This window comes from Ursus americanus, chromosome 3 (genome assembly GCF_024610735.1).
Source record: "Ursus americanus isolate L20-20 chromosome 3, mUrsAme1.1.p, whole genome shotgun sequence".
NCBI lineage: Eukaryota > Metazoa > Chordata > Mammalia > Carnivora > Ursidae > Ursus > Ursus americanus.
This window is the reverse complement of record NC_142129.1, coordinates 67915469-67940009: the sequence shown is the minus strand read 5'-3', so window position 1 is coordinate 67940009 and position 24541 is coordinate 67915469. Positions and strand designations below refer to the sequence as shown.

The 24541-nt window shown below is 37.7% G+C and overlaps 1 protein-coding gene across 1 annotated transcript; it reads right to left on the bottom strand.

The window, feature by feature from the left end:
* Positions 1-14511: 14511 nt before the first annotated feature.
* BET1 (Bet1 golgi vesicular membrane trafficking protein) lies at positions 14512-24261 on the bottom strand. Its single transcript, XM_087861073.1, has 4 exons — positions 24075-24261; positions 20110-20234; positions 17215-17271; positions 14512-15687 (listed from the first exon to the last, which is right to left on the bottom strand). The coding sequence occupies exons 1-4, from the start codon at positions 24091-24093 to the stop codon at positions 15532-15534; spliced, it is 357 nt and encodes a 118-aa protein (XP_087717199.1). The 5' UTR covers positions 24094-24261; the 3' UTR covers positions 14512-15531.
* Positions 24262-24541: the final 280 nt, after the last annotated feature.

The following is a 24541-nucleotide window of genomic DNA, read 5'->3' as shown; positions in this document are numbered from 1 at the left end:
TTTCCCCTTAAAAGCATTTAGTGTTATTAGTGACAATCTTGATATTTCCCCATTCAGATGGTTAGGGCTTCTCTACATGTAGGGCATTTCATTCTTTCTCCAGTTTCTTCCCTCAAACCATGATGGTTTTTCAATAAAACAGAAAAAAAATACCTATAGCATAGTTTTTCTGCACTGACTTCATTACTAAGTTGGGTGAAGCTGAATTGAGGGGAAAAGCAAGCATGACCTAATGAATAAATAAGTGTATTTTTGAAAAAATTACATCTTCCAATCAATATGGGATTTCAGAATCTGGTTTTAAATTCTAGGGTATTTTTTTTTTTTTTTTGTCTTGCATGTTATCCATTTAAAAATCTGCTTAGTAATATATTTCATGAAGCAGATAGGTATACTCCGATATCAAATTTCATCAGCCTTCTGTCTTCTGGTAACAGTTTCACAGATACATGAATATTCATTAATCAGTGAATGTATAATGAAGTGACTATTTTCCCTGCGAAGCTCAAGGGAATAGCCATTTATATATATATATATAGCCGTTTATATAATATATATGTTATATATATATTATATATAAAGTATAGTTATTAATGCTGCTCACCAAATATCTCTCTTTCCTTCTAGGCACACAGGAAGATTTCCTTTCCTGCCTTCTAAAGTTTGGGTGGCCATGAGATGGGCCCTGGCAGTGAAATATGAACAAAATGCCACATGTCCCTTTAGATACTTTAAAACAAACAAACTTGCCATTAACTCTATTTCCTTTCACTAACATTCTCATGATAAAAGTGATTGAGAAGCAAACATGGCTGAGGTGAAGTCTAGATACTGATGTGAGCAAACACTTGATTTAAAGGTAACCAGACCTAGTTTCAACTTTGCCCCACCTACTTCTGTGATCTTAGTTCAATTCATCTGATGATTTCTTAGTCTTATCATTTTTTTAAATGGCCACATTTAAATTTTTAAGTGGATCATATTGCCCCTAAAATCTCTTTCATAACCATTAGTTTTTTTAAAAAAATATTATTTTCCTTTCTTGTGATAATAGAAGCAAGTACAGGTCAGAAACAATTTTTTTAAAGATTTATTTATTTGAGAGAGAGAGCGCGCGAGAGCACAAGCAGTGGGGAGGGGTAGAGAGAGAGGGAAAAGCAGACTCCCCACTGAACCGGGAGCCCAATGTGAGACTCAATCCCAGGACCCTGGAATCATGACCTGAGCCTAAAGCAGATGCTTAACAGACTGAGACACCCAGGTGCCCCCAAAATAATAATTTAAAATTATATTAATTCTTGTGGAATAGAAATTTATTGTGGTTTTAATTTTTCTTAATGTCATATCTTTTTATGAAACTTTTGTGGTAATAAGCAGGAATTTTTAATGTTGCTATTCTACTCATTAAATATTACTAATTATTAATATTTTCCTATGTATTAAGAAGTTATATCAATCTTCTCTATTTTTTATAGTTCTCAACTTTTAAGAAACCACTTAACCAGATAATGAGCTTCATTGGATACAGTTGAACTTGAAAACATTCATCTATGCATTCAAAACATTTTGATAAAAGCTATATTCCCCTTCTCTCCTAGAGAGATCTTTACTAGTTATTTCTGTGTGTAAATTATTATTTATTTAAATTGTGATTGTAAAATAGTTACACATAAGTAACTTAAGATAGTTCCAAATAAGTAGAAAAGGATAGTTGCATGACTAGGAGTTGTGCAGAAGTTTAATAACGGCTGAATGGTAGTCAGGGAGAAGTCAAAGGAGGAAGCCCATCTGTTCTTTAAATAGGGTATTAGGGCCAATGAACAGTTAATTCTTCCTTAATTAAGGAGGTGACATATCCCCTTCTTTTTTAGTACCCAGAATCACAAATTCATAAAGATGGACTGAGAATCCACAAGTAATAAGGCACTTTTTTTCTTTTTCTTTATTTTAAAACAGCAGACGTCATCATTTAACATGATCCAGGCTTGTAGAAGACAACTGAGGGATGGCACCTTCCCGTGTTCCCTCCCCTCAAATATAAACTATTAGACTTAATAGTGTGTGGTACAAAATATCTTCTAAATGACAAGAATCCCCTTGTGTTGCCGATAGGAATCATGATCAATATTTTTACATTTGGGCCCTTTGGAGAATAAACATTTCTTTTAATGTATCTTTCTGCCACTTCAGATTGGAATGTTTTTATTCTTTTTTTCATTATTAAAGTTTAAATTTCTCCTGACATGACAAAGTCCCTGAATTAATGAGGGAAAGGCAATTTAAGTGCAATTATGGGTATATGTAGAATTAGAAGATTTTCTGCAATAGAATAGATACATCTATGTATATAATTCCTTTTTCTTTTTTCCTCTCCTCTAGCAAAGAGAAACCATTTGGAATAGCATCTAGTTTTCTTCCTCTAAAACTATGATGATGTGATGTAGCCCTTTAAATTACTTTAGCATGTAAAAGTTAGTTGGTTTTATGTTTGTATATGACCCAGAAGGATGTTCACATGATGAATTAGCATCGATATGTCCCTGATCAGCTGCTACTTCTGAGTCATAGGAAAGTAACATCAGCGTATAGACTAAAAACATCATCAATATCATGCTCCAGAGAGGTCAGTTACCTAATTAAAAATGAAACGTGCCTTTGTAGTAAGGATGTATGACGCGGCATAGTCAGATTTTGAGCCAAACATGAAGAGTCATCTGCGGCTGTTATGGTCTGCATTGCTGTCTGCATAGATAACAGCAATACATAATGCTAAGACAAACTAGAAGTCCTTCTTCTTAACAAATTAATTAATTCACCCCACAATTCATAGAAATTTTTCTTCTCCAAGTTCAAGTGGCAAACATGTCAGGTAAGGGACCATGTGCCCATTTTGTGTGTTTTCTCTAAGTAATATTAAAATTACTATGGGACACCTGGGTGGCTCAATCAGTTAAGTGACTGCCTCGGTTCAGGCTCAGGTCATGACCCTGGGGTCCTGGGATCGCGCCCCACATCAGGCTCCCTGCTCATCGGGGAACCTGCTTCTTCCTCTCCTTCTGCTCCTCCCCATGCTTATTCTCTCTCTTGTGCGTGCTCTCTCTTTCAAATGAATGAATGAATGAATAAATAAATAAATAATAAAATCACTCTAAACAGGGGCACCTGGGTGGCACAGTGGTTAAGCGTCTGCCTTCGGCTCAGGGCGTGATCCCGGCGTTGTGGGATCGAGCCCCACATCAGGCTCCTCTGCTGTGAGCCTGCTTCTTCCTCTCCCACTCCCCCTGTTTGTGTTCCCCCTCTCACTGGCTGTCTCTATCTCTGTCGAATAAAAAAAAAAAATCACTATAAACAAATGAACTTGTATCACAAATGGCCAGGTATTATCAGTCAGAATTTTATGTAAAGAAAATGGTTTTTTGGGGTGCCTGGGTGGCTTAGTTGGTTAGTCGTCTGCCTTCAGTTCAGGTCATGATCTCAGAGTCCTGGGATCGAGCCCTGAGTCAGGCTCCCTGCTCAGTGGAGAGTCTGCTTCTCCTTCTCCCTCTGCCTCTCCTCCTTTGCTCATGCGCGCTCTCTTTCTTTCTCTTAAATAAAATAAAATAGAAAAGAAAAGAAAATGATTTTGGCCAGCTTGAAGAGAAAATTAATCTGTTTGAAAGTTGTCCAGGGGCGCCTGGGTGGCTGTCAGTTAAGCAGCTGCCTTCAGCTCAGGTCATGATCCTAGGGTCCTGGGATTGAGCTCCACGTGGGGCTCCCTGCTCAGTGGGGAGTCTGCTTTTCCCTCTCCATTGCTTATGCACTCTCTTTCTCTCTCTCTTACATGCACTCTCTCTCTCTATCAATAAATAAAATATTTTAAAAAATAAGTTGTCCACATAATCATTCTGGACGTTGGGGGATCAAGAACAGAAAATTGGTATGGGCAAATGAAGGTTGGCAAAGAGCAGGAAGCACAGACAGTTGTGACTGATGAGCACTCCTGATGGTTGCCACTGGCACTGCCCGTAGTGGACACCAAGGCTATGGTTGTATTGTCTCTGCCAGACTGTTCAACACAGGACACACAAAGCTGCTGCCACTGGACTCCACATCTATCTCTGTTGAGCAACTGCTGATGCTGACTTTTGTCACCCGTAGCTTCTCAGCTCCCTGCATCTTTCGAAGCCCTAGTTGGAAATACCCAGTTGGTCAAGCCTGGATTGTAGCTTACACTCAGGCTCCCAGGACGGCAGGAAGAGTGTGTCTCCAGCCCCTTTGGCTTCTGAGGTGGGAAGCAACACTCAGATGGAGAATGTGCCATAATAGGTGGGGTTGCTGGGTACATAAAATTCCCCACATAAGCCTTGCTCTGTCACTTTTCGGTGTAATGGCAGGGGTATACAAAAAACTGAATGGTGCCTTATAAATATTCATTTAAAAATATGTTTGCATGTCCTGAAAACGGTAGAATTTTCCCTTAAGTGTCATGTCATAAATTAGTAAACTCAATTTAACATTATCTAAAATTTTTATAACCCTGTCCTCTTTTAAATATGATGGCACAGAATATCAGTGGCTAGTTTGTTTAGTTTTTAAATTTGTCTTGAGAGAGTATGACGTATTTCAGAGGGATTTAAGTTGCCTATTAACGTCATACCTTCCTTTGTGTTTCAGATTACTTTAATTCATTCAGTCAGTAAATATTTCCTGAGCATGTGGACACGGAACAGACCAGGGCTGACAACAAACAGCTCTGAGTCTTATGGGACTGATCATTTATTGTGCCAATCATTATGGCCAGTTTCAATCCTGTGCTCTTTGACCCGTCAACTTCAGGGGTGGAAGCGAGGAACTTACACAGCAGTGCCTTGTTCCCTCTAGTGCCAGATGGTTCACCGCTGCTGTGGGCATTAGTGCAACTAGTGCAGGGTCTGATGTTCTAAGTGAGTGCAATACATTTTCTTAAACGACCGTAATCCTATGTGTTTTCCCAGATTTGACTCTCAACTTTGTTTATTACTGTTTACTATTAGGATCCTTTCCCTTGTACTAGTGGGTACAAGGTTTGAAAAGGAACAGCACATTTGAGGCCATCCTATCTCCTCATGCAATAGCAGATGTGATATAATTACATGAGTTTGGGGCATAAATTTAAGTGCAATTCCTCTTTGATCCCCGTTCCCTTAGTCCTCACCTATATGTCTACTGTGGTGCTGCTTTAGGTTCCATTATGGAGTTCCATAGACTGGAATGATTTTATTTCACAAGCCATTGTACCCCCATTTTTCTTGGTCTTTAAGCCCTGAGAATAAGGCAAGGAACAGTTCACATTTGCAAGAATATGACCAGATAAATCAGGTACTCTGATTTCCTTTAAGTGTTGCTCTTTGGCTCATCTTCTTGCTTCTATGTTTAATTTTCCTCTTACTGAAGAAATAGATTTCCTCATCTTCAGTGTTTTGCATTTTTAATACGGTGTGCCTAGCTATGGGGCTTCTTACCCTGTCCTTCCCTCCCCTCCCTTCCCCCCCCCGCCCCTCCCCTTTCCTTCTCTTTCCTTTGTAATACTGCTACCATTGTACTGTACAGGTAGGTAGTGTGGCATATCAGTCTGAAGACTCACGTGCTTCTTCAATTCTGGAGAATTTTCATCCATTATCTCTTCAAAACTTGCCTGTCTTCCTTTTTTCTGCATTTTTTCCCTTGGGGATATTAGAGACATGTTGAAGTTCTCATTTTACATATCTTTATTTCACTTTCGGTTTTTGACTTGTTGTCTGTGCTGCATTCTGAATAGTTTGTTCAATCCTATTTGGTCATCTGGAGACTTCCCAGTCTTCTTCTTCTTCTTCTTTTTTTTTTTTTTTCTTATATACCCAGGACCTAGCACATCTTAGAGTTGGTGATTGTATTTGGTGTTTGCAGTGAACCACAGTGGTCCTCTTGTGATGTGCGGATTTAAATGATTTTATCTTTTTTCTGTTCCCCTAACACCAATCTTCTTTTCTTACCAGTTCTTCTGCTATTTCATCAGCGAAGTTAAAGTTAATGATTAGAAATTTGATAACGAGAAAAAAGGTAGCTAGACCAGCAAGACAAATCTGTTTGGCATTGTTTCTCCGCCTGCCCGTAGGCTCTTGACTCAATGGATCCTCTGTTTTCTCTCAGTTTGTCCTATGAAAATATGCAGGCCAGAACCTTGCATTTATAAAACAGTGTGTCAGAATTAGATAGTGTCTCATTTTCAATTCAAAATTGTATAAGTACTCTGAACATACCAGAAATGTTTAGCTCTGAAAATCCACGGTAGACCCAAAGAACGGAGTTTCTAAGTTGCTTTTATCACTTGCCTTTCCTGAAGGAGAATGGACTGCCTGCTCTGAAAGATATAAAATAAAACTTCCATTTCCTCTGATTCCCCTTTTCAATAGGTCTCAAGATAACAGATGTTAAGAAAGGTGAGGACTGGATCTTCGATGGCCACTCAATACGGATAACCAGGCAAGCTAGGCTGACTGCGTGAGCCTGTGTGACTACACCGGAAAGGTCATGCCCTGCTCCTTGACCCGAATAAGCCCTTGGTCTGTGCGCCAGTGCAACTCCATGGTAAGTGAGAAGCGACGACTTATATTGCTGACTACGTGGGTCACACATCTGGTTGCAGGACTTCGTGTGAAATGCAGACTTCCTTGCTAAGGATGGGAGTCAGGTCTAATTACTTAGGAATAGAAAGAGAAAGAGAAAAAAAAAACTGCAAAAAACCCTGGGTTTTTTGGAATGGAATGCCTGTTTACCTGATCGGCTTGGGTCCAACATGCTGAGAAACTTCTTATGTTTTGAAATGTGAATGGTGGTCAAGGAGGAGGAATATGAAATGGCTTTTCTCGACTCTGCAGCTGCTTGTGCCTGATTCAGGGGCATCTGTTCTTGACCCTGTAGACAGAGCATCTGATTTTAACCCATCTTCCCTTGGCTTGATAAAAGGGAAAGCCATGAGAAGAATTTGAAATTAGCAACAATTTTTGGCCCCTCATTAACTTAATGGCTGCAGTATTGTGCCTCCAGTATTCCACGAAGCTCGGTGAGTAACTGAACTTGGTATGTTATTAATCAAGGCACACATTTTTATTGAGAATTTTGTATGGTCTCAACACTGGGATTTTAGTGAGAGGTGATAAAAAAAAAAGATATGTTCTGTGGTAGGGCACATTAATTGATTCATCAAATACTTCTTGGGATTTACTCTTTTGCCAAGTACTCTAGGGAAAACACAGGTGTTTAATGTAAGATGTTTAATTTTAAGATATCATATATCTTATATTGGTGGATACCTAAGATTTCTTTTCTGAATGAAACAAAAATATTTTATTTTTGATGTTAAAATTTTCTTTTCTGTGCATAATTTTCATGTTCTTTTATTATGAAAAATTCGTATCTCTAAAGATGTAGTAAAACTGAGTGCATGGGATGTGTGGTCATCAGATGCCACACGGATTAATTTTGAAGATGTAACAGTCTTTAAAAAGTTTCTCATTGGTAATGAAGAAATGGGTTTTAAATACCAGATGGTACAGCACCAAGAGGAATGTATTTATAATAGCTCCAAGTTAGTACTAGAACAAAAATTGAACAGTCATGAGTAAATTTTATATATATATATATATATATATATATAATAGAGAAATATATCTATATATAGAAATATATATATAGAAAATATATATATGTAGAAAATATATATATAGAGAGAAAATATATATTCTTCCTTCCTTCTCACTTGCTCACAAATACTTAACTTATATTAAACCTTATTACATGAGAACTTCCTGGTGATTAATTCTAGGGAGTATGAAAAGACAAAGAGCTTCAGCAAGTATATTAAAATCATAGTAGCCTTTAATTTGAATATGAGAATGGTGTTGTTTTATGAAATGGTTTCATAGTTTACATTTTTTTAAAAGATAAATTGAAGTTTGAAAAGTTTGGAAAGAGAATTCCGAGAGGCTACCCTGAAGGCAGTTGGCTAACCATGCCCAGCAGGTAGATTCAGATACGCTACGTGTACAGAAGCAGATGAATTAAACTTTGCATTAAACGATTTTGCATTAAGCATTTGTCTTATCTCGCCTGTGAAGAAGTTCACAGTAAGAAACCTGGCATTGCCACTCGTTCTATGTGACTCTGGTTGGGAGTGCAAAGACAATTTTCGTGCTTTTCTAGTTTTCTGCTAGAGTCCTAAGTATGCCATGTCCTTGGTGCTGTTTCTGCTGAGCCTTCAAAAAAGAGGTAATTTTGTGGCAGTTTTGAAGATGAAACTGTGTATGATCAATAAAAAGAATGTTCTCTATCCCCATTGATCTCACTTAAAAATCTCTCTGTATGAATTCTGGAAACTATTTTAGAAATAGCTTAAAATTAATATGAATTATTTAGTCATGAGAAGGAAATGCAGACAATGTAAAAAGAATCTGAGGGAGCAGACTAGTATCCACCATTCAGAAATTTTCTTGTCTTTCAAGCAATAACCTAGAAGATAATCCATTAATTATTGAAGGAATTTTAATCTGATAGTATGGATATCTTTAACAAAAATCACTATAACAGGGGCACCTGGGTGGCTCAGTTGGTTAAGCATCTGCCTTCAACTCAAGTCATGATCCTGGGGCCCTGGGATCGAGCCCTGCATGGGGCTTCTGAGCGGGGAGCCTGCTTCTCCCTCTCCTCCCTGTTTGTGCTCTCTCTTGCTATCTCTGTCTCTCCAATAAATAAATATAATCTTTTTTTTTTAAGATTTTATTAATTTATTTGACAGAGAGAGACACAGCCAGTGAGAGAGGGAACAAAGCAGGGGGAGTGGGAGAGGAAAAACCAGTCTCCCAGCGGAGCAGGGAGCCCTATGCGGGGCTTGATCCCAGGACCCTGGGATCGTGCCCTGAGCCAAAGGCAGACCTTTAACGACTGAGCCACCCAGGCGCCCCCAATAAATACAATCTTAAAAAAAAATCATCAAAACATATTTGTTCTCCATGGAAACCTGGTGTGTATGTGTGCATGCAGAAACATAACAAACTCAACTTGCCTTTGGAATTTTAAAAAATGTTTAAATAATGTAAATGTAAATATACGTATGTGAATTTAAAATATTTTTTATTTTTTAAATTTTAATTTAATTTTTTAAAAATATTTTATTTATTTATTTGAGAGAGTGAGAGCATGAGCTGGGGGTAGAGGCCAAGGGAGAGGGAGAAGCAGACTTCCTGCTGAGCAGGGAGCCCAATGAGGGGATCGATCCCAGGACCCTGAGATCATGACCTGAGCTGAAGGCAGACACTTACTGACTGGGCCACCCAGGCACCCCTAATTTAATTTTTTTTAGTGGAGCCCAGTGCAGGTCTCGAACTCACGATCCTGAGATCAAGACCTTAGCTGATGTCTAGAATCGAATGCTTAACTGACTGAGCCCCAGAAATTAAAATACTTTGAAAAGAGACTTTAAAAACACTGAACACTAAATCTGTCTGTAAGCAGACTAAAGCATTTCATTCCAATAACTTTTCTGTATACAGGTTATCTCACATAACACTTATGTTCCAGTTTCCTTGAAAGTAAAGAATATATATTTAAAGCCAATGGATTATTAAATAATGCAGAAAGCTTAATGATCAGTTTCTAGGACTACTCATTAATAATATATATATATATATATATATATATATATATACAAGTTGAGGAGATAGGAATAATTTTAAATATTTTTTAAAAATATAAATTGATGACCTAACAAAGTTTTTTGCTGTTTATTAAAATCTGTTTTATCTGGACTTTTTTTTTTTTTTTCAGTTATGCTGGGGTTTTTTGCTTATTTCCAAATTCACTGTAGTCATGAGAGCAGCTGTAAGTACTGGTAAAGTCAGATTCAGCTGCCTGCTTTCATGTGGATCACACCATGATTGTGGATCTTTGAAAAAGGATAGTAGGAACAATTTTTATATAATTGTATTAATATTAGACCCTTGTTGATGTTAGCAAAGTTGACTTAATTAGTAAAAAGAAAACATGACACGTTTTTCTTTATAAACATCATAGAAGCTTTGTAGAATACTTAACATTTATAATGGATAATGTGGTTATATTTGTGAATTTTAGAATCTTACCTGTAGTATGTGGATAATATTTTTGTGAAAAACATATTGTGTATATCTATCTTTCTGTTCATTTTGGAGAGTAAGGAAAGATTATTTTAAGACCTGGTCTTTGCACTTTGCAAATCTCTTCAGTTTATATGGTAGTCCTTCAGAGGCTTGTGAAAAATTCTTCTAAAAAGCTCAAGGAGATGAGACCCCGTCAGTTGAACTCCTCAGCCAAGATAAGCTTTAGAAGCCAATATACTTCTTTTTTTTTTTTTTTTTTTTAAGATTTGTTTGTTTATTTTAGAGAGAGAGAGAACATGAGCAGGAGGGGCAGAGGGAGAGGAAGAGAAAACCTGAAGCAGATTCCACACTGAGTGTGGAGTGATGCAGGGCTTGATCTCAAGACCCTGAGATCATGACCTGAGCCAATACCAGGAGTTAGACACTTAACTGACCGCACCACCCAGAAGCCAATACATTTCTAAAGAGAGAAAAGCTTTGTAAAATATACAGAGTGATTCTCACACACTGTTTGAACATTTAACTGCAGGGAAAAGCATGGAGAGTAACAATAATCACCTACCCTCTTTGTATATGATTCATATACAGTATTTGTACTATCAGAAGATGGAAGGTCAATAAATGTAGCATGAATTTACTCATACAGATTGAGAAAAAGGTTGATATATACAAAATGCACAAATCATCTTCTAAAAGTCTACTGTCATTGAAAAATATTATTCTCAAGTTAATTTATTAATTTAACTCCATGTTGCCTAATTTTTCTCCATTAAAATTTAAGTGAGAGATTCTCATGTTAAAAAACAAATAACTTCCCCTATTTTTTTTTTTTTTTTTTTTTTTTTTTTAGAAAGAGAGGGAGTGAGAGAGAGGAGGGGCAGAGGAAGTAGGAGAGAGAAAATCTTACGCAGGCTCCACCTCCAGTGTGAGGGAGCCCATTGCAGGGCTGAATCTCATGAGCCTGAGATCATGACCTGAGCTGAAATCAAGAGTTGGATGCTTAACTGACAGAGCCACCCAGGTGCCCCAAACTTCTACTTCTTTTAAAAGAATATTTATCATCAATATAGCTAGTGGTACATTAGCGCTAGCTTGTACCAGCTCATGAAAATCAATTTTATGTATATTTTCACAACTCTGTGTTCAGTGATGTCACATCAGTAGCTTGAAATCAAGTGTGGTGGGAGTATGTACACCAAAGAGAAAGAAATTACTATAAATCACACTCCTAGCCCCAGAAAGCTGGTTACCACTATACCATTAAACATTAACATATAATGAAAGGAAAAGAGAAATTTGCTTGGGGTTAAAATCCAACCTTCCAATTAGGGAAACATTTTAGAGAATTTTTTTTCAGAGGATATATAAAAGATTAACGTGGTTCTTACCAAAATCCACTATGCTTTATTAAAATATTATTGAAGTATAATGAAGTTCATCAGAAAGAATGAATAGGTATCTATTAGCTATTAAAGCACTACAAAAGTCCAATAATTAAAATAGCATGGTACTACTGGTACAAGGATAAAAAATTGGATAAAACAAAGTACATACACCAGAAAAAGACCCTATCATATACTATAGCAATATAGAAGAAGAGTTATCCAATATTTACCGTGAGAATAACTGGTTGGCACTTTGTAAGTTAAAAAGAAAATTATTTGTGCCCCGTAACTTATCCAGTAATTTAGTAAGTTTCAAACTAGAATTTAAAAACATAACTGTAGAAAAAGTAAAAGAGTATAGGATGTTTACCAACTGTTTATCAAACCTCTATAGGTAGAGAACTTTCTAAGTTTCTCTCTTCAGATTTCTGCTTCCAAAGTTGACATCTGTTGCTCTCATTCTAAGAACTCAAATAAGCTAGATATACTGGAAAATCATAGATTTTTTTAAAATCCCATCAGATTTCTGAGGCTGCAGAGAAACCTGATGAACTAAATTCCAGGAACTGGTGACCCATCGCTAGCAGAGGGAAGACAAATAGCTGCTTCCAGCCCTCGCAGGATGGTGGTGGCAGGGTGGGGGCCTGGCAGCAGGGAGAAAGTGGCCAGAATTATTTCAGCAACATGTGGGTGAGCGGGACCGATTAGATTCGGAAGTGTCCCCACCCCAGAGCTACAAAGGCAGCAGCTACCACTGAGTCCCAGGAACCCATTCTAACTTCTTCACGAGGTGTTACCGCTACCTACGCACAATTTTTACTGCCGTTTTACAAATAGAGTAACTGAGGTGGAGAGGCCATCAGCCCAAACTCATAGTGTAAGTGGGAACCAGGATTCATGCTCAGGCAGGGTGACCCCACAGCTTTCAGTCTTAGCTACGATGCTATTCTGCTTCCCAGTAAATATTTAGTCAAAGGTTATTCATCAGTATAGCCTGATGAAGTTATTTACTGACTGAATGTACCCAAATTATCAAGCACTTTTCCCACTTTCTCTACAAGGAAGCAAATTCAATACATATAATTTGAAATTTGAGAGCATTGAAAAATTAGGACAACTGGTTTATTTTTTAGAAACAGCAGCTCTCTACGGGTGCAGGTGCTGGGGTTTTCTGTTCCAGAATTCTGATGTTTAAGATGATGCATATTTGTTTTAGGTTTAATAGCTATTCTCTATTCAAGGAGTATCCATGAATTAATTTCCATGCTAATTTAAATTCTACCAGTAATACGTATAATTCTCCCTTTGCTCATTGTAGAGACCTACACCTTTTGTCCATAGGGGATGGTAGAAGTAGTTACACTTTCTATCATTTGCAAATGTGTCCGCACTTCCAAGGACCGACTCCTAGTGAAATGAAGTGAGTAGATATTTTCCAGAAAAATTTGGACATTGGGATTTTCATAAATTGTTTCCTGAATTTGCTTCACCATTTAAAATACAGAATTTTAAGTGTATCACCCATCACCAAAATATCTGAAAGTCTTTTGCTGTTTGAATAAAAACTACAATGTGGATATGTTGCCTATTCAACTATTATAATCAACTTCCCAGGCACCTATAGCAGTAAGGTACTTTTCAGAGTTAGCAATGGGTTTGTAAAGGATTATAAAGGATTAGAGCTTTTCCATACTTGATGTTTCCCCCAAATTTTGTTTCTGGGAGTACTTTTTGCTAGGGGTCCCCCAAACGGGAGGAAAAGGGTGCTGCTGGAAGAATCTCTGATGGGGCAGGGACAGGCCATTCCAGAGGAGTCTCCTGCTTGCCAGGAATCTCAACCAAGGCAGCGATGAGGGAGTAATAGGAAATGCTGGTTAGGGAACTTAGGCACGTCTTAAAAAAGAATCATAAAATAAGAAATGCTGGACAGTGCAGTGATGAGAATCACTTTTATAACACCCCAAACCCCCTTCCCTGAAATCCCCACCTCCTTGATAATATCCAACATTGAAATAGTGTTTTAATACTTTACAAAGATGGTCATCTAACAGCCAAACCTTAACCTTGAAATCCATCCTTCACTTGCCATCACTCTTTTTCCCAAGGCTTTGTTCTCACTTGCTTCCATTGTTGGTGCTCTTCTCTTTCCATCTTCATTTTTTCTTTGGCCTTCGGCTCCTCCTTTTGCAATTTTAATTATTGACATGCGTCTTCCTGAGCTCTGATTCACGTAATTGGCACAGAGTACACAGTTAAATAATTGTTGAAAACTGAATCAATCTGTAATTGAGAAGTATTTCTGCTTGGAAATCACAGCATCACCTCAAAGCCTGAAACCACCATATTGTCTTGCTCTTAAAATAAGTCCCCTTTCTGACGTGTGTGTTAAGATAGGGAGAACTAACATTTATTGAGTGATTATGTATCACGTATTTTCAATAAATTATCTGACAAAAATCCTATGAAATAGGTGATTTAATGAAGAAACAGGCCCAAAAACATTGAGCAAGGGAAGGAATGGAGATTTGAACTCAGGTCATCTAACTCAAATCAGAGTCTCTCACATCACGTCCAAGACCTCGGGCCTGTTTCTTTGAGGTTTTTTTTTTTTTGGGGGGGGGGGTGCTGTTTCTTCTATGTGAAGTCACTTAACCCTTCTCAGTTCTGGTGTTTCTATCTGTCAAGTAGAGGCCCAAGTGATGACAAACACAGCCAAAGACAGGACCTGAATTGATAGGTATTAGGGATGAGCAAAAAAAGGATTGCACCAACTCAGCAAAATCAATGATAAGAGACTTACAACTAAAAATATAAGGAATTAAAGAGATTTTTGAAACTGCATTCATGATTTATCTCATTTGTTTGAAGCAAGTTCTGAAATAATAAAAATTTATTATCTTTTCCAGATTTTGTTTGGGACCTGTTTTCAGGACCCTCAGATTCTATGTTAAAAAAAGAGAGAGAGAGACTTGAACAAAGAGGCAACAAAGACAATATATTTCATTAAAAATTTTATTTTTAGAGCCCATAAATGGGCAAATTCCAAATAGTAGCAATACAGAGTATTTAAGAAGATGTTAATATTTCTTTCTATCCATCTTTGTTTTCCTTTCCATAAACAAATATACTGGATTAAAAGCAACATCTTAACCCCAAGTTCAATGCCTGAGTACTTTCAATATTTATTTTGAACACATAATAAAGCAGAGGCAGTTAATTTTATTTCCATTCAGAGCTGAGCAATTACTTTAGCTTCACATTATTCTGTCACAAATGATAACCAAATGGCCTACCTAAGCAGCTAAAATCACTGAACTATTGTAAGCCAATTCAATGGTATGTATAAAGTTAATATAAAACAACAACTAGACTGGTACACATTTATTTGGGGCCCTACAAGAAATGTGCCAAAATAACAAGCTTTAGTAAAAGATAAGGTCACTGCGCAGAGGGGAAAGAGGAGTCATGTCATCAAAAATTTTGAGGAAAACTGTAGGTGAAAGGAAATCAACCTACAATTTTAACCAAATAGAGGAGGAAAGGGCAGTACAATATCAGGGCTGATGACAATTCGGGAAAATACATAAACCATTCCCTCACAAACTTGTTCACTACCTCAAGAGTTCAGCATCAGGCTCTCCAGGGATTCTGTTATTCTCCCACTATGTTTCTTCACATGGAACATAAACCTACATTTATGCTAACAGCAGAGTATTATATAGCTATTTAATCTGACAGCAAACAACAGGAAAAAAAAATTGTTAGGGCCAGAGTGACTTCGGGCCATCTCAATACCCCTGAAAATAGGGGCAAAAAATGAATCATTAAGCAACAGTATTCAAAAAGCACCTGTCATCTGTCATCTAATGTGATTTATAAAACAAGTAAAATTCAGTAATCCTCAATGGAAAAAGTCATCGTATTTGAAATCAGGAATGTTTTGATGCTGATTTTTTATCAGAGTGGCACTCCAAAGAGTTAAGTTGGAACAAATTCCAAACTCACACTTACTTGCATCACCTCAGTTTAATAATCCAATAAATGACCAAAAAGACAAACAATGAAAACAGCATCATATAGCACAGCAGCTTTGTCTGGCTTCCTCTAGATAAAATCTTCAGTTTCCCCATAGTTTTACCTAGAAATCCAGTTGTAGAATCAAATTGTGAATCCTGTGAGGAGAAAAGGAAAACAAAATAGTTAGATTCTAATATTCTACATGTGCACATTTAAGTAATTGAATATACTGTTATTAGAATACATTTTTAATGATATTTTTAGTGTTTAATCAATTCAGGAGCCTGTTTGTAACTTGGGTAATCAAGTCTGATTACTCCGTGCGAAACAGAGTAATTCTCTCAATGAATAAAAAGCTCTTTCATTATCCAATAAACAGTTCTTTCAGCACCAGAGTAATTCAAAATTCCAAACTACTTAGGTCTTTTCCCAATCATGTGAATTAAAAAAAACATTAACAACAAAGGTATGTAGTTTGTCTATTATCATACAGGTGTTTTCTGTTTTTGTTGGGGCACTGCTCTCCAAGGTCAAATGGTTGGTTGCTTTCAGTAATTCAGTACAATAATTCATCCAAAATTTAATATGGTTAGCAGTTAAATGTACTTTAAAGATCCTTTTATTGAGATAGCTGACCTTGAAGTACAGTAGAATCTATTAAAAGTTAAGAGAATATCATGTAGATGTGGTAAAATGTGGTTAAGACTACAAATATGGATGGGGAAAACTACCATATTAAGTCCTTAAGATGAGAGGACTAGGTGTGGATTAGAAATACTGCACTTTCACAGAAATCTCAATATCCTAAGAAGTAAAGGCCCCAGCGTAATGACAGCCTTTGCACAGCTCAGTTTCTATGGAGTTCAAGCACTTTAGATCTATACTTCTTCACCGGGGTTTTATATCACAATGACCTGGGACACTTTCTGTTTTCACAATACGTATGTATAGGTCCCTGCCCCTGAAATTCTCTATCAGTATATTTAGATTGGGAACCAGGCGTAAATATGTGCAGGAAGTTCCCCAGGTGATTCTAATGTACAACCTCCATACGAACTTGCTTTTAATGCCATATTCATTTTTTAATAATACAATTTTAAAAGCAAATGGAGAGACTAGGGAAGGTCCAGAGAAGGGGTATCCAAAATAAACATTCAAGAATGGAAACAGGCTCTACAAGAAAGGGTATATGTTGCTGAGCTCACTGAGCCCTGAGAGAAAAGGCTCTGGGATGTTACTATGTTCAAATCCTTATTGATTTCTTTAGAAGTGATCCTTAGGAGATCAAGCAAAAGAAAGAGGCTCACATTAAGCGAAAGACATTCAGCTGGTTGGATATGAAGTGCTTTTTGATTACTTGGTAGTCTGTATCCATTGAGATTTCCAAGAACAAGCAAAATAGTCATTTGCCCTGGGTCTTCAACAGTGTTTCTAAATACAAGATGAAAGATACCATGGCTTCTACCTCATCTTCCCACTTGCGTTCGGCAAGATGAAAAATGGGAAAATAAATAAACTTATTAGTTATTTCAAAGCAATGAGATACAAAAGGGCAGGAATCCAGGACTTATGATCTCTAATTTCAAAATGGATAAAAGTTAAAATGATATTATTCCTGATTAGCAGACTAAAATTGAGAGTAATAGATCAAATTTCTTCAATTTTAAGTCAGAACCACTTACCATTTCAGCTAATAATTTATTTTGATGTTTAACCTCATGGCCTATTTCAATGGAAAGCTATTAAAAAAAAAAGCACATACATTATTACTCATATAAAGGTATTTAAGTGTTTTAAAGTAAAAATAATACCACTCTAAGCATACTCATTTTCTCAAATACAACTGTCTTCTATAAATATAAAATACAAAAATTTCTTCTGATATTTTTTCCACTGACATTAAAGGAAAATAAATTTAGAATTGCTACTCGTTCCCAACTATGCAGACTGTCTCCTGCTCTTCATTTTGATTTCATCTTATACTCAGGTCCATCTGTTAATTTTGGTACATACGTCTCTCGGACTCTTTTAGCCTTACATGCTTTTCTTCTTCCTCTCTTTATATTTATACAACAGCATTTATCTATATATTTTTTTCTTTACTTTTTTTTAAGATTTTATTTATTTGAGATAGAGAGCAGGAGCAGGGGAGCAGAGGGAGAGGGAGAAGCAGGCTCCTTGCAGATAGGAAGCCCGATGTGGGGCTTGATCCCAGGACCCTGGGACCGTGACTCAAACCGAAGGCAGATGCTTAACTGACTGAGCTACCCAGGCGCCACCTTCTCTACATTTTAAAAGATATATACAAGTACCCATATTACCAATTCAAATCTACATTAAGTATTTAATATTTTTTAATGAAATGGGACATTACTTTGAATATATGCCTAAACTGGTTATTTATATAGATTCCAAAGGTATTTTTCTTTAAAATATGATAATAAGGGCACCTGGGTGGCTCAGTTGGTTACGTGTCTGCCTTCGGCTCAGGTCATGATCCAGGGTCTTGGAATCGAGCCCCAGGTCAGGCTCTCTGCTCAGAGGGGAGCCTGCTTTTCCCTCTCCCTCTGCCTGCCGCTCCCCCTGTTTAAACGTGCACACACTCGCGCGCTCTCTGTCAAATAAATACATAAAAATCTTTAAAAATAAATAAAAAGAAAAGAAAATATGATAACTGGGAAAAAATTGACAAGTTATTGTTACCTCCATCCAGAGCTATGCAGAAAGAGGCTGAACCTAAAAGAAATACTATTTATGTGGTTATGGCTACTATTCAGAATAAAACCTATCTAATATTTTATTTGACAAATTCATCAAAGGCTTCACTTCCAAGATATTTAGATAAATTATAAGCAACAAATGAAAATCTTGGCAAACCACTGCAAATACTGTTCTCAATTTATCTTATGTGGAAAGTAGACAGGGTGATGTGGACACAAAATCATAGAATTCTATAGATCAGAACATGAGCTTTTCTCCCAAACTTAACAATTCAGAGATAATAAAGCAACTATAAACCTAAATAGCTCAAATAACCTAACTACTTTCTACAACTGTCATTCATGCCAAGGAAAGATATTTCCGGGGGGGGGGGGGAGCTTTCTTCTAATAAGGAGCCTAAATTATCAATGTTGGAGTTAAAAAAAAAAACCGGAAAACCACCAACGTTTCTTAATTCCCTCTAAATGTTGATTTTCTAAATTATAACATTATACGATATTACTTAGTTCATTGATCAACTCCTTTTGATTTAATACGACTTTGAAAACAATTCTTGTTTCAAAATGTAATAGTCTCCAGGCTGAGTGCAATTCTGTTTTCTAAAGACTAATGAAATACCAGTTAAGTTTTGGCAACATGAGCTTCTACTGAATGCTCTATTAGTGTATAGCATGTTTAATGTAATATAGACTCAATCACATATGCTGTTAAAATCACCTTTTTGTAATTCCTTTATTTAATACATATTAAGCTCAATACCACCAATAAGGAATTATGCCTAGGTACTGTGTAAAAGATAAAAATAAGTACAATAGAAAACCCTACATTCTGGTAAATTTCTTTTACATACAAATAATTCCAATGCAGATCCCTATGCAATACATGCTAGGGAAATGATACAAATGGTCTTATGTTCACATGGAAAAAAGATGCTTTTGATGAGGTAAATCAGGTAAAGCTTTCAAGAAGGAAGGAGTGCATTGAGGTGGAGCCTTTACTACGGGCAAGCCTTCAATGAATATGAGGAGGGAGAGGACACCGCTAAGGCAAAGGGATAGCAGGATCAAAGATAGGGGGTTGCAAGTGATAGCCAGCATACACAGGGCACAGAGAGTGCTCTAATTTGTCTGGCAGAAAACACATACACATTCCAGAAGTGCAGGGGATAACGTCTGAAAAGCTGTGGACAATCTCTGAAGGACCTATTTGATCAAGCTACAGAGTGTAAATTTCATTCTTACATCATGGGAAGACAATGGAGACTTCTGGAGCATACGATGCAATTTAAAAAACAAACTCCAAAAAGATGGCTGTGCTGACAGTATGTAGCTCAGAACAGAACATGCAGAAATGAACAAATAGGTTAAGAGGCTCTCTCAGTTCACCTAAGAAAACCAGGGATAGTATTAGAAATAGAAAAGTAGAAACAGAAACAGAAAGAAAGCAGCACAAAACTCAGTGACTGACCTGAGGTACAAAGGTGGGAACGTGGAACATTGAGATGTGTAGGTTAGAATACAAGAAGAAGAAAATTCAGGAAAAGAGCTGCTTGGGGGCAGAAGATGGACTGCTCTGAGACATTACTACAGACAACATACAATACTCTAGATTTATCCACAAAAAAACAGTGGAAATTAAAAACAAAAAACAAAAAACATACCATATGTTTTGATTGGCCACATTTTCTAATCTACTCAAATCATGTTTAAATTTTGAATGCATTTTGACCTTGCTGAACAATACACAGCTTGGATAACTGAATTCCTTAGTATGATGCCAATAAAAATAAATGTAAGTATATAATATGTACATAAATACATGAATTTGAAAGTATATAATATCTGTTAAATACTTACAGATTTTATAGCAGTTACTTTGCTTCTCAGACTTTCAGTGAGCCTCTCGTTTTCTTCTTCACAGGCACTGTAGCCACTGTTAGCATAGCCATAGTTCCCATAGTTGCCAGGAGGTACTCCTTCACCTGCAAGGATCAGAGTCACAGTATAGTTGTAGCAAAAACAAGCCACTTTTGAAACCTTGATAGGAAAGAACCAAGAAAGACCCCTGGAGGGCGTTGCAGACCACATATGTCTATAATATTCACACTTCAAAGAAATTTTAAAAATTAATAACCAAATAGAGATCAGAACAATTCTTTCTAATGCCCTCTTTTAAGCAAAGAATGTTCAATTCATTTTTATACTTATTTATTGATTGCTTATTGATTGCCCACAAGACGCTAAAATAGGCACTGATATTCAAGGATATTCAGGATTCATTCCCTGCTCCATAGAACTACAAATTTTAAAAAGGATCTTTAAGTAGTAGCGTCAACTATCCATTGAAGAATCCTGGCTATAAGGGAAAAGGGAGAAAGAGGATAAACATAGCAGGAGGGAGCTCATGGGGGGGGGTGTCCTTTACTGGCACCTCTTTCTGTTAAATAGAAGAGAGCTGGAATAACTTATGGAGAACATTAGCTGAGAGTTAACAGGGACATGCATTCATTCAACAAATATTTGAGAAACTCCTATGTGTCAGATCCATTTTTCTTTCTAGGTACTACTGTTGGGAGTTTATCTTCTAGGGAATTGCACTGAGAATACGGTCCCAGCTACTGCCTAATAAAGTACTTGGTATTCATCAGGCAATCAAACAGGTGGAGTGAGCCTTGGACAGTGAATCTGTATATAAATGTGCTAGAGGACTAAGACAGGGAAGTGTAGTTGAGGGTGTTATTGAACCACTTTTTTTTTTTTTAACAATTGATACGATCAATTTTCTCAGTAAAGGAACAGATAAAGTCTTATCTTTAAAGAAGGGTATCATTTGGAAAAAGCAGTAAAGAGAATAATGGGGGAAAATGACTGGACTACACAGGTCCTACAGGGATAAAATGATCCTGGCTGAGGCTACATACTGGGGTGGTGTCAATCCTCCTGGATGTGGGACTTTTCTGAAGAAGTGCTCATTGGCTGGACGGAGTTAGCCTGTGAACATCTGGATGATTAGCTTGATCAAGAGTTTGATCAAGAGGTTTACAGCGCTGGGGCTGAAGAAAAGAGCCCCAAGAGGCTGAGACTGCTTGCCAAAAGAGAGGTTGAATATATGGAACATGGGGACTACACTGGACAGGGATAGAAGCAGTTTTAATGGAGAAATGAGGGAAAGGGATGATACAGGGACTAGGTCTCCGTAGTAAACTCAAAAGAGTAGATGAAGCAACAGGGACAGTGAAAGATGCAAGGACAGGAAGTTGCAGTCAGTGCCAGTAGTTGAAGGATGGTTGAGGTGTAAATAGGAAGCTCTTTCAAGAGATGGCACAAACCTCACTTTCTCTTAAAGGCAAAACTCCCTCTGCATTCTTACAGTTCTTACTGTACACAACACTAATACCATACTCTAGATGATACTATAAGGGCAGAAACTAAATCTGTTTCACTTCGGGCTGTGTATCCCCCACAACGTATGTACACACCACACACACACACACACACACACACACAGAAAGAAACACTCAATAAATACTTGTAAATGAATTAATAAATAGAATCTGACTTCACTGTTATTCAACTTTGAATGTGCCTGCTTTTGCCAAGAATTTCGGAATCATAAACTTCTTTGAGGGCAGAGACAGTGTCTCATACTTCTTCTATATCCCCTGTACCTAATGACTATATACGCAGATACTTACACAATTCCCACCACTACAAAAACCACAACAAAATGTTAAACAAGTATGTTCCTGGGAAAAGAGTTGCATTCCTCAAATTTTTCCTCAATTGCTGATACACTATCCATAAAACTGCAAATATAGTATGAAAAGTTGCAGGAAAGCTAGTGAATGCCAAAGATCATCCTCAGCCTTTGTCCACTTAGACAAATGCTACTTCTTTAGGGTAGTTTCTATCATTAACTGAGCCAATTCATTTAGAGATTCATGGGAAGCGTGCCACATGAACATCTAAGTTTCATTATTTATCCCAAGTTTAAAATTCCAGGTCAATGCAATCTGATACTTGAAAAAAAAAATCCAGAATAAAAAAAAATCACATCATACCAGTGTAAATGATAGCAACAGACACTTAAGTAAGCATCTTTCCACTCAACTGCAAGGGAGCTTGGGCGGGGGGGGGGGGGGGGGGCTCTATCCTACAGATTCTAATATAATTAATCTGGGCTACAGTCCAGGTATCAATGCCTTAAAAGCTCTCCAGGTGATTCTAATGCACAGTCAGGGCTGAGAACCACAGCTTCTCAAGTCCCTCTTCTGCAATTTATCATGGCACACTGCTGCACAAAAACATTAAAGGGAGCCAAAGGACCTATTGATAAGATCTAAACTCCTTGGCCTAGTACTCAAAGATCTCCTCAGGAGGGTTCTGGTTCCATGTCTCCTACTTCAATCACACTGGCTTAATAATAATCCCTTATACACACCATTCATAATTCTAGTCTTATAACTTTTGGGGGTACGAGGAGGGGTAGAGGAGCCTTGCTTCCTACTGGAACTTGCTCTCTCACCCTCGATTAATCAAGCTCTAGTTCAAGTTCTTATGTCTCTACAAAGTAAGCAGTGCTCTGTCTCTGAAATCCCTGAGACACTAGCTGTATAACTTATTTGATATTTGGATGTACAGCTATCACCTTGTACTACAATTTATCTTTGTACATGTTCCTACTCACCAACTAGACTGGAAGCTGTGGGAGCACAAACAGGGCGACAATCAGCTGTACACCTAGTGCTTACTCAAGTACACAACAAATGTTTGTTATCATTAATAATGATAAAAAGAAAAAACATTTAAGCATATAAAACTAAACTGCTCAATATTAGTTTTTTTTTTTTTCTCTCTACAATTTACCTGGCCAACTTTCTATGATCCAAGTATTCATAAAAGCTGTATTTTTCAAAAGCTCTTTCTCACACAATTTTTTAATCAATGAGCAAGTCTAAAGTTACTGGCAACTTTCACCAACTTTAAATACCTGACACTTTTAAAAAACTTTTTTATTCCTTTTTCCATTTTATTGTAACCACTGAAAAAGGTAACATTATCTTTTTTCAAATATTCCACATATTTTCTCAGGTATGCTGTATGCTGAGATAGCAGGGGCTTTTTTTCTTTTTAAAAACAGCTTCTTAACAGAGAGCTTCAAAGCCCAGAAAATGCTATTTATTAGCTGTGCGTTATAATGGCCCCTCAAAAGTCTTTGTGCTTGGTGAACCTGTTTCCTAAGTTTTCACAGTGGAACAAGACTCAGATAAAAAACGGTCTAGGTAAAATGGCCTTTGACCCTGATGTTACATACTATGGCCTTTAACAGTAACGACAGGTACATTTACCTTTGTAACTCACTGTTACCAGATTAATGATTGTTATTAGTGTGCTTCGCATGCAACATTCATTGTTCAGATTTCGCTTCTGAAAAAACTAAGATCCAGGACGAGTGGAGTACGAAAAACCAAAGCCAGACTTGGGGACATTCGGCAGGTTTCGTAATTACTCTCTGACAGTCCATAACACTAAAAAACTTGGTAGTTCAGTTGGCACCTGTACATACCCACCCCCATTCCTCCACTACTCTCTACAGACCTACCATTCAAACTTGAGACTGACCCAAACTACAGGAAACCCCTAGGATCTGTTACAAACGGTGTGTTTCTACTTGGCTCCGCCTCCAAAGACCCCTCCATTCATCCTGTTTTCTGGTCCAAATTCCAGTGACATAAGACTGGTCCGATTTCCTTCCGCGTCCCCGCGCCCAGCACGGCCGGTTCTGGGAGCCCCCGAACTTCGAATCTCAGCCGTCTTCTTACCCAGGCCTGCACGCCTCATCCTGCCAGAGTAGGGAAGAAAAAAGCAGATGGAGGGGTGGATAAGAAGAAGCCAGGGGTCCCCCGGACGGCGTCTTCAGTACCAAGGCCCAGAGAAACACCAACTTCTTTCCCCAAAGCGCCACGACATCACTGGAGTCTAAAACATCGCGCCGGCTGATGGCGTCACCCAGGCACTTATTGCTGCCTTGCGAGTCGGCTTGAATGGCATTCTGGGAAATGTAGTTCACGGTCGACGCAGGTAATGAGGCAGAGGCGTGGCGTGAACTAGGCTCCCAGAGCGGGCGGGGCTTCCGGAGACCGGCGGGCGCTGTGGGGCCTCGGAGTGTGGGTCTCTGCTGCTGGGAGACTTATTTTCAGCTTGTCGCCCTCCCGAGTTTAATTCCGTAGGTCTGCCCTTCTCAGACCTTGAGAGGGTGGTTGACTCATCTTTCCTGATTCCTCCTCTT

Coding starts and splice junctions, on each gene's coding strand:
- BET1 (XM_087861073.1), bottom strand. Junction 17,272..20,109: donor AAGTAACTGCTATAAAATCT/GTAAGTATTTAA, acceptor TTTTTTTAATAG/CTTTCCATTGAAATAGGCCA. Junction 15,688..17,214: donor ATAAATTATTAGCTGAAATG/GTAAGTGGTTCT, acceptor TTCTCCTCACAG/GATTCACAATTTGATTCTAC.